The sequence below is a fragment of the Coregonus clupeaformis genome, chromosome 35 (assembly GCF_020615455.1).
Source record: "Coregonus clupeaformis isolate EN_2021a chromosome 35, ASM2061545v1, whole genome shotgun sequence".
NCBI lineage: Eukaryota > Metazoa > Chordata > Actinopteri > Salmoniformes > Salmonidae > Coregonus > Coregonus clupeaformis.
This window is the reverse complement of record NC_059226.1, coordinates 6,648,734-6,658,556: the sequence shown is the minus strand read 5'-3', so window position 1 is coordinate 6,658,556 and position 9,823 is coordinate 6,648,734. Positions and strand designations below refer to the sequence as shown.

Sequence of the window (9,823 nt, the reverse complement as noted above, 5' to 3'; positions counted from 1 at the left end):
TAATTTTGCTGGACCGCAGGAAGATTAGCTGCTGCCTTGGCAGCAGCTAATGGGGATCCATAATAAATACAAATACAAATGATTGATACACATGGGAAACTGTTGAGCGTGAAAAACCCAGCAGCGTTGCAGTTCTTAAAACAAACCGGTGTGCCTAGCACCTACTATCATACCCCGTTTAAAGGCACTTTTGTCTTGCCCATTCAGCCTCTCAATTGCACACATACACAATCCATGTCTCAATTGTCTCAAGGCTTAAAAATCCTTCTTTAACCTGTCTCCTCCCCTTCATCTACACTGATTGAAGTGGATTTAAGAAGTGACATCAATAAGGGATCATAGCTTTCAGCTCAATTCACCTGGTCAGCCTAAGTCATGGAAAGAGCAGAACATTCAGTGTATATTGTTAGCACCAGCCCTCAGCTCAGTTACTGAAAAACCCAAGGAGCTATTATCTGCACATCTTGTAATGTAATCCAATGTCGCCGCGCAATAGTTACACAGAGGATTGCATTAAATCTGGAGAGACACTTCTTGTGTTTACCAATTACACTGATTCCTTATTGACTAGATATGGGTCATGGGTCCCCACTTTCCAGTTCCCTACATACAGTACATGCGCTTTGCAAAACAATTGCTGTATTTTTGATGTGGTGAGTTTAGATACGTGTGATTGTGATTTGACTTGCCATTTTATTAATGGCAATACATGTCATTATATGGAACCCAATTTTTCCATTCGTCTTTAGCTTTCAACTGCATCATATCTTCCCTTTAATACCATAGTCAAATAATACAGGCTGAGACCAGGGTCATTTCATTTTCTGTTCAATTTAGAATGTCTGTCAGTTCATTATTAAGCATTGGAGATAGTAAATCAGGGTGTGTATAAAGAAACAACAATCATGCATGGAACTACAAAACAAACCATGAGTTCAGAGAAAAAAAAAAAAAGTGTGAAAAGGAGCACTTGTTGCATACCTGCCCCTGGTAGGGTGGGGTAGATAGGTGGAGTTTGTCCCACACTTGAAATTAAAGCTTACCTACAGGTAGCCAAGAACTCATTGAATACGTTTTTGTTCTCACAGAATGTCCTAAATATCATTGTGCCAAAGTTCAATGTGCATAAGCAAGGACAATAGAGGAGAGGGGACATTGTGGAACTCTCAAGAAGGGGTGTTACAGAAGGTTCACGTTGCAGATTACAACTGAGAGCAAGTGAAGCCACACACCTGAGAAGGCATCAACACTAAACGTGAGTATTATACAACTTCCTTGCACTTAAAAAAAGTTGTAAAAGTAATTTAGAGAAGTTAAATCAGAACTTTGTAAAACCTACATGACCTAAGACATTCTACAGAAAGTGTTGCTGCCTGCTGCTGAGTTAATTTACAACTTTCCATAATTTCTTATTGTTACGAACCCCGTGGCTTTAAACGTCTAGGGTGGATGGACATGAGACCCGTAACATAATTCATGCAAATTATAAGCGTGACATGGAACAGTGAGAAATAAAACTACACGACAACCATAAACTACCGTCAAACATAAAAGGTTTATTGTTGAACACACGGTAAAGGTTTGGGAAAAAGGGCTGAGCAGGACCCAAGAAATGAAACAATAGTGTAAAACACCCCTAAACTGATCTTGCCTGCCTCAAGAACCGCTAAGCTACTGCTAATCATACAAAAATACAGTGGGTGGTCCGCTCAGGTCTAACTAGTGTTTTTAGACAGTTTTCTTCCTACGGGTAATGTACGCCCAAGGGCAACTTGCTTAAACTCCCCTTTTCCCAGAAACACACAGAGTTACCAAACAGAGTAACCAGCAAATGAGTGAGTACACAAAACACCACAGTATTCATACTCACATACGAAAAGTAGTCTAACAAAGTTACCAAACAGAGTAACCAGCAACTTAGTGAGTAAACAAAACACAGGACACCACAGTATCCATACTCACATACGAAAATAGTCTCTAACAAAAAACACAACTGACCGGCTTTTAAACAATGGGATGTGTGATGGAAAAACCAGCTACAGGTGGTGCAATGCAGAGGAATGTTCACTGATTGGTCCACCTTAGCAATCAGCAGACACCTCAACGACCACCAATCAGGAACATACAGGACACCTGTGATTAGGGCAGAAGGAGAGGAAAAACACAAAAAGACACAGGATACCTGTATCCGTAACACTTATTAACAATGGAAATAATAATCCTGAGCTTTTCGTCACGAGCTCTATTTTTCTCATTGCTGTGTCAACTGGCAAATGAAGAATCTAGATTTACAGAAATGTCATGGTTTTGCATATATTCTAAAAGAAACCCTGTTTAAATGTAAAAACGTAGAGTTTCAGTGGGGAATACATATAACATAATATTTAGACATTTGAGGAAATGTTTTTGGGTCAGTGATATGCTGTACGTATGTGAACATCAGAGGGAGGACATACAGTATCTAACAGGTTACATATCTGTGTTGTGAAATTAGGTGTGTGGAGATATCTTATCAATTACCTAATTTCTGGATGAAACCAACCAACTACAGTAGCTCCAGTGAGAAGGTTTTTGTTACTGACATTTGTCCAAAGGGCTCATTTAATGCTTGAACTATTCCTGAACTATGTTACCTACTGTGTCCTAGTTTGTTGCCATTGACTAACATTGCTTCTTCTTTTTTAGTCCCACTGCTTGCAATGCAAATAGGGTGACAACAAGCGCCAACCACAGAGAACACACTTCAGAACAAGATGACCACCAAGAAGGCAGATGTCCAACGGAGGATCGTCTCCAAGAATGGACACAACCAAGTGCGCATTGACAACGTGGAGGGCATGGTGAAGCTCTACCTCCACGACATCTGGACCACGGTGGTGGACATGAAGTGGCGCTATAAGCTCACCCTGTTCTCCTCCACCTTCATAATGACCTGGTTCCTCTTCGGCGTCATCTTCTACTTTATCGGCATGGGCAACGGTGACTTCGAGGGTGAGCTGCTGTCCAACCACACTCCCTGTGTCATGAATGTCAAGACCCTAACCGGCGCCTTCCTCTTTTCCCTGGAGTCGCAGACCACCATTGGCTATGGTTTCCGCTACATCACCGACGAGTGTCCGCTGGCCATCTTCTTCCTGCTGGTCCAGCTGGTCACCACGGGTCTGGCTGAGATCTTCGTGACCGGGGCCTTCCTGGCCAAGCTGGCGCGACCCAAAAAGCGGGCAGAGACCATCAAGTTCAGCCAGTCGGCAGTGATCTGCCGCCGCGATGGTAAGCTATGTCTGATGGTACGTGTGGCCAACTTGAGGAAGAGCCTGCTGATCCAGTGCCAGCTGATGGGCAAGCTGCTCTCACCCAACGTGACTGAGGAGGGCGAGAAAACTCTGATCCACCAGACGGCTGTGGACTTCTACATAGACTCATGCAGGGAGTGCCCCTTCCTAATCCTGCCCCTCACATTCTACCACGTGCTGGATGACAGCAGCCCGCTGGCGGGGATGACTGCCGAGAGGTTACGGACACATGACTTTGAGCTGCTGGTCACCCTTAATGCTACCATGGAGTCCACGGCAGCCACGTGTCAAAGCCACACCTCATATGTTCCCCAGGAGATCCTGTGGGACTACGAGTTCAAGCCTGTGCTCTTCAGCACCCCGGGTGGCCGGTACATGGCCGACTTTAACTTCTTTGACAAGGTGCAGGTGAGCAGCGACCCTACACTCCTCAGCAACAACAAAGAGAAGCTGAAACTGGAGGAGTACAAGAAGGAATAAGAGGACGCTCAAACATGTTGGACACTGGTAATAAACATGACCCACTTTAATGGTTGTTTTACCAGAGTTACTGTCTAGAAACAATTTGTAAACACACATTACGGAAATATATCTGTTTTTATTTCGTATAACTGCTAAACCTAATACACAGTGAATGCTGACACTTTTAGGCTTATACTCATGTTCATCATGATCAGTGTGTATCTGGTCAGAGTAAATGCAGGTGCAGTGTATAACTAGCACATCATTTGGATCTACAAGCCATATAATAGCAGAATATGGACATACAGGCAAAACAAGGACTGGGTCTCAGGTGCCGGTGTTTGAGTGTAGCTGTGGCAGCAACTGTTACTGTACTATAAATAATTATCCTGTACATAGGATTCCAGGAAAGCAGATTCAAGATGTTGTTTCTTTGTATCACTCAAGTTGGATATTTTAATATATTATACATATTTCACGCTAAGGGCAGATGGGGATAGAACAACACTTGAGATGATGGCTGTGTAGTGCTTAAGAGCTGTGTTTTTTCTGTATCTATGAATAAACCATTGACTTTGAAGAAGTGATGTTCCATATGGCATTTTGAGATTGAAGGGATGTTTTTATCTATAGAGAAATAGCTCTCTAAAATTCACCTAGCATCCCCCTTCCCATTACCCCCATCCCACACTGCTCTACTCCTCATCTCTTAGGGTAGAGCCAATTAACGGCTCTATTCAATCCGTATCGCAAAAGTTCAGTTTTACAGCGTGATTGAAATTTAAAGGCAATGGAGACTGCCTTCACGGAAAACGCTGCATATGTCGGCTAAATTGGAAATTACCTTTACATTTCTATTGTGCAATCTGTAACGCTTCAGCGATACAGATTGAATCGAACCCGAGGTCTGTCGTTTGGTTGTTGGCACACACTGACTGTGTTGGGTCAAAACAATGGGGGCAACTTCTCTTTACTGTATGCAGACAGAGCACAATAACAGACGATCTTTGACCTTCCAAGACAAGAGAGGACAGCACTTTGGTTGAAAATACTTTATTAGAAATGACACAGTAGAAAATCTATCAAAGTATATCATTTTTATCGTCCCTTTAGTCAACAATTTCAGTATCTCAGTCCTGTTTCTCAGCTTACAAGGCTGCCAGCTTATAGGTGTTCTACCCTGCATCCCATAAAATAATACTGAACAGGTCTGAAATGCCTTGCCTGGCCAACACAATCAGTTTTAGATTAGTATATATAGTTTATATTGTAAACTGTTTACAGAGCTTAAAGTTCAAAGGCGACAATCTTTTTTTTTTATTGTTTACTGCCCGCTTTGGTCCATTTCAATTACTTTTTTGTCACTATATCTATTATAAAAACATTGTATGTGTCTTTGGCTGGCTGAGATCAACTCGTAGTGTATAAATGCATAAGTTATATATTTATCATATAAAAAGAAATATAACACTGACTTGTATACTTCAATCTAACAAACGCACAGCGTTCGTGACTCAGAAAAACAATAATACAAAATTGGCACTTCGTAAAATCTCTTCAGCTGAACTGGGAGTTTCTGTGGTTAGGCACTGGTCAAGAAAACCCCTATTCCTTCTAAAAAGACTTTGAGGTCACACACAACATTTTACTAATCTTATTTCCAGTTTTTCTCAATTTCCAAAACACTGATGAATTGTTTTCAAGAATAACAATCAAGTAAAAAAAACGTTCCTTTACGTTCAGTAATGCCATATGCACTACCATGTAGTATAATAATACTGATAAGACATAAGGCTGTTTATATCCAAAGGAATAATACTTAATTTTCCACATATTTCATTGTCTTTTGATGATCCGCTATCCTCTCTGATGTTACCCCACCCTTGGTCACAAACAGTCTGTGAGTCCATCCATTTGGTCATATGACATGACCATCTAGCACAAGTCTACCCAAGGTGTTTCCTGCTGGTGCTCATTTCACAGTTTACTACAGCCAAGTTTAGTACTCCTCCCTACTTCCTCTGTGTACTCTGATGTACACACTCATCTGCCACACCACACCCCTCTCCTCACTTACATCTCACTTATCTTGCCTAATCTGTACAGTCTTTGATATGTTTACTGCATTAAATAAGATAGTTTAATAGTAAAAAAAAACATATATAATAAGCAACTGTTCATGCAGCTATTGTATTTTTGGGGTATATTTATCGCCCTTCATAAAAAGGACATGATCATCATATAGTCCACTGATAACTCCCTTTTACATCTACTCAAATACTTATCTTTCACTGTTCTCAGAAACGACACATCGCACAATGCCCTTGGTCATAGCAACATCCTCTATTGCCCTTTTTACAGTGTCCCCTCCTATATCGTCTTATAGCGACATGTCTGTAATCCTCTCAATTCTTTAAAAACCTTGAGTTCCCTCACCTGCTCATGCCCTAGAATTACGCCAGTGATTCTAGGGCATGACACCTTACCTCTACCTCATACACCCTACCTCTACATTATTCCTTCATTATTGATCCTGCCCCTGTTTTCATCTGGTTCTGAAACTACCCAAATGGAAGCCCTTTGTGTTTGCTGGTTTATTCCCGTTTCTTCTCCCAGTTTTAGAGTTGCGAGACGCCCTCCCCCTGGTAGGTCTAATAATAGGTGCCCAGGTGGGAGGGCATGTGAGCGGCTGGGTGCCGGGTGTTGGGGTAGATACCGCCGGTGGGGGAATTCCAGTAGGGGTTGGGGGCAGCAAAGAAGCTGGAGGAGGTGACGGGTAGTGCTTGGGGGTGAGGCGTGACAAAATTGACCTTCTGCTGGTGTGCATGGTAGGTGCTCATGTAGGATAAGTCGGAGGGGTATTTGTACACGGAGGACTCTGGCGGGTGGGGCTGCAGGGCCTGGGCGATACCGTGGAAGTCAAACTTGTAGGCGTAGCGCTTGCCGTGCACCTTGGTCATGATGTTCTTGTCGTAGTAGTAGCGCAGGGCACGGCTCAGCTTGTCGTAGTTCATGTTGGGCTTGCTCTTCCTCTCACCCCAGCGCCTTGCCACCTCGTCAGGGTCGGTCATCTTGAACTCACCATTGGTGCCCTCCCATGTGATGCAGCCGGAGTTGGCGCTATCTGACAGGAGCTCCAGCAGGAACTGCCACAGCTGGATCTGTCCCGAGCCTGCAGGCAGAAAGGGTGTCAACACAGTCACAATTACTAATACTGTCTGGGATTCAAACCGCTCTACGCCGACATCACACTGCACTTGAAGTTAACGATCCCATTCAGGGTAAACGCTGGGGATGTCAGCTCATGCGTAAATTACCTTTAAAGCTCAAGAGTAGTGCGATGTCGGCAGATTGCGGTTTGTTTGAGTCCCGGCCACAGTCTGGACAGAGACAGGAAGTCAACATGTAACAATTACTTATACAGTCTGGACAGAGTCAGGGAGTCAATATCGTAACAATTATAATACAGTCTGGAGAGAGACAGGTGGTCATCACCATAACAACTACATAAAGACGTGTTACAGTCAACACCACAATAACTACTCATAGCAAGAGTCACTACCAAACAACTATTTACAGTGAGGGAAAAAAGTATTTGATCCCCTGCTGATTTTGTACATTTGCCCACTAACAAAGAGATGATCAGTCTATAATTTTAATGGTAGGTTTATTTGAACAGTGAGAGACAGAATAACAACAAAAAAATCCAGAAAAACGCATGTCAAAAATATTATAAATTGATTTGCATTTTAATGAGGGAAATAAGTATTTGACCCCTCTGCAAAACATGACTTAGTACTTGGTGGCAAAACCCTTGTTGGCACAGAGGTCAGACGTTTCTTGTAGTTGGCCACCAGGTTTGCACACATCTCAGGAGGGATTTTGTCCCACTCCTCTTTGCAGATCTTCTCCAAGTCATTAAGGTTTCGAGGCTGACGTTTGGCAACTCGAACCTTCAGCTCCCTCCACAGATTTTCTATGGGATTAAGGTCTGGAGACTGGCTAGGCCACTCCAGGACCTTAATGTGCCTCTTCTTGAGCCACTCCTTTGTTGCCTTGGCCGTGTGTTTTGGGTCATTGTCATGCTGGAATACCCATCCACTACCCATTTTCAATGCCCTGGCTGACGGAAGGAGGTTGTCACCCAAGATTTGACGGTACATGGCCCCGTCCATCGTCCCTTTGATGCGGTGAAGTTGTCCTGTCCCCTTGGCAGAAAAACACCCCCAAAGCATAATGTTTCCACCTCCATGTTTGACGGTGGGGATGGTGTTCTTGGGGTCATAGGCAGCATTTCTCCTCCTCCAAACACGGCGAGTTGAGTTGATGCCAAAGAGCTCCATTTTGGTCTCATCTGACCACAACACTTTCACCCAGTTCTCCTCTGAATCATTCAGATGTTCATTGGCAAACTTCAGACGGGCCTGTATATGTGCTTTCTTGAGCAGGGGGACCTTGCGGGCTCTGCAGGATTTCAGTCCTTCACGGCGTAGTGTGTTAACAATTGTTTTCTTGGTGACTATGGTCCCAGCTGCCTTGAGATCATTGACAAGATCCTACCGTGTAGTTCTGGGCTGATTCCTCACCGTTCTCATGATCATTGCAACTCCACGAGGTGAGATCTTGCATGAAGCCCCAGGCTGAGGGAGATTGACAGTGCTTTTGTGTTTCTTCCATTTGCGAATAATCGCACCAACTGTTGTCACCTTCTCACCAAGCTGCTTGGCGATGGTCTTGTAGCCCATTCCAGCCTTGTGTAGGTCTACAATCTTGTCCCTGACATCCTTGGAGAGCTCTTTGGTCTTGGCCATGGTGGAGAGTTTGGAATCTGATTGATTGATTGCTTCTGTGGACAGGTGTCTTTTATACAGGTAACAAACTGAGATTAGGAGCACTCCCTTTAAGAGTGTGCTCCTAATCTCAGCTTGTTAGCTGTATAAAAGTCACCTGGGAGCCAGAAATCTTTCTGATTGAGAGGGGGTCAAATACTTATTTCCCTCATTAAAATGCAAATCAATTTATAACATTTTTGACATGCGTTTTTCTGGATTTTTGTTGTTGTTATTCTGTCTCTCACTGTTCAAATAAACCTACCATTAAAATTATAGACTGATCATTTCTTTGTAAGTGGGCAAACGTACAAAATCAGCAGGGGATCAAATACTTTTTTCCCTCACTGTATATAAATGGTGCCTTTGTTGTAATATGAATATCTTAAATCTTTAATCATGTCTAATTAGTGATAATTACTTCCACCCTCCCTAAAACTCACCAGGGTTTGCCAGCCTGCTACTCGTGGGCCCCAGGATCTGGTAAGGATCTAAGAAGTCACAAACATTCACATTAGTAGGAGAAAGGTTTTTTCAGCTCAATCAACATCTATTTCAGAGTACAGTTCAAGCTTATATTTTACCTAGATGAGGCCTCTGCTCCTCTGTTTTGGTGACAATGGTTGGGGAGGGCTGGGAACCTTGAGGGATGAAGTTCCCAAAATATTAACAGGGGGTTTCCTTGAGGGCAACGTTCCAAGTGTATACAGTGGAGAAATAGCTTCTTATCTTGAGGTATCCAAATTCCTGTTCTCTGATTGTGCCTGGCCTGTTTTGTTTATGTTTAGTCTACAGGCTTGTAAAGATGTAGGCCTAATCTCTTAAATTCCCTGTAATGTACTTTAACACATTTCCCAATAGATGAAAAGCAAAGGGAGCGCCATGTTTTGACAAAGGACCGATGCGCTGTACATTATGATTCCTTACCTTTGGTGGAAGACACAGCTTGTGGAGCCCAGCCAGATCTTCTAGCTGCTTCATACGCCAGGTCTGTAAAATATCATAAATTACAAGTCAATCTGCTGCCTGCAGTTATGAACCTTAACCCTAGAGGGCGCTATGATAAAATCAAACACATGCTGATGTGTGAGTGCATTTCTGTGGTTCACCTCATCGGTCTGAGGCAAGAGTTGTGGATTGCCAGACTTCCTATAATACAAGTGTCCCAAACACAGACACACAACTACTGCAGTCTGGAGTATTATTTTAAGAGCAAGGGATGCTTGAGTTGAAATATTA

At 43.1% G+C, this 9,823-nt stretch overlaps 2 protein-coding genes across 6 annotated transcripts in view; one reads left to right on the top strand and one right to left on the bottom strand.

Moving 5' to 3' along the window:
* Window positions 1-1,044: 1,044 nt before the first annotated feature.
* LOC121551007 (ATP-sensitive inward rectifier potassium channel 15-like) lies at window positions 1,045-4,338 on the top strand. Its single transcript, XM_041863512.2, has 2 exons — window positions 1,045-1,255; window positions 2,686-4,338. The coding sequence occupies exon 2, from the start codon at window positions 2,754-2,756 to the stop codon at window positions 3,771-3,773; it is 1,020 nt and encodes a 339-aa protein (XP_041719446.2). The 5' UTR covers window positions 1,045-1,255; window positions 2,686-2,753; the 3' UTR covers window positions 3,774-4,338.
* Window positions 4,339-4,792: 454 nt separating this feature from the next.
* Window positions 4,793-9,823, bottom strand: part of LOC121550502 (transcriptional regulator Erg) — a 114,407-nt gene continuing 109,376 nt past the window's right edge. For 4 of the 5 annotated variants that reach the window (XM_041862779.1, XM_041862778.1, XM_041862783.1 and 1 more), the window contains 5 exons: window positions 9,512-9,574; window positions 9,169-9,225; window positions 9,028-9,075; window positions 7,073-7,135; window positions 4,793-6,927 (listed from right to left, as the gene is read on the bottom strand). In XM_041862779.1, the coding sequence (XP_041718713.1) occupies window positions 6,407-6,927; window positions 7,073-7,135; window positions 9,028-9,075; window positions 9,169-9,225; window positions 9,512-9,574 (752 nt within the window). In that variant the 3' untranslated portion in view covers window positions 4,793-6,406. The remainder of the gene's footprint in view (window positions 6,928-7,072; window positions 7,136-9,027; window positions 9,076-9,168; window positions 9,226-9,511; window positions 9,575-9,823) is intronic. The other variant, XM_041862781.1, reaches the window with a different exon arrangement.

Coding starts and splice junctions, on each gene's coding strand:
- LOC121551007 (XM_041863512.2), top strand. CDS start 2,754: ATGACCACCAAGAAGGCAGATGTCCAACGGAGGATCGTCTCCAAGAAT.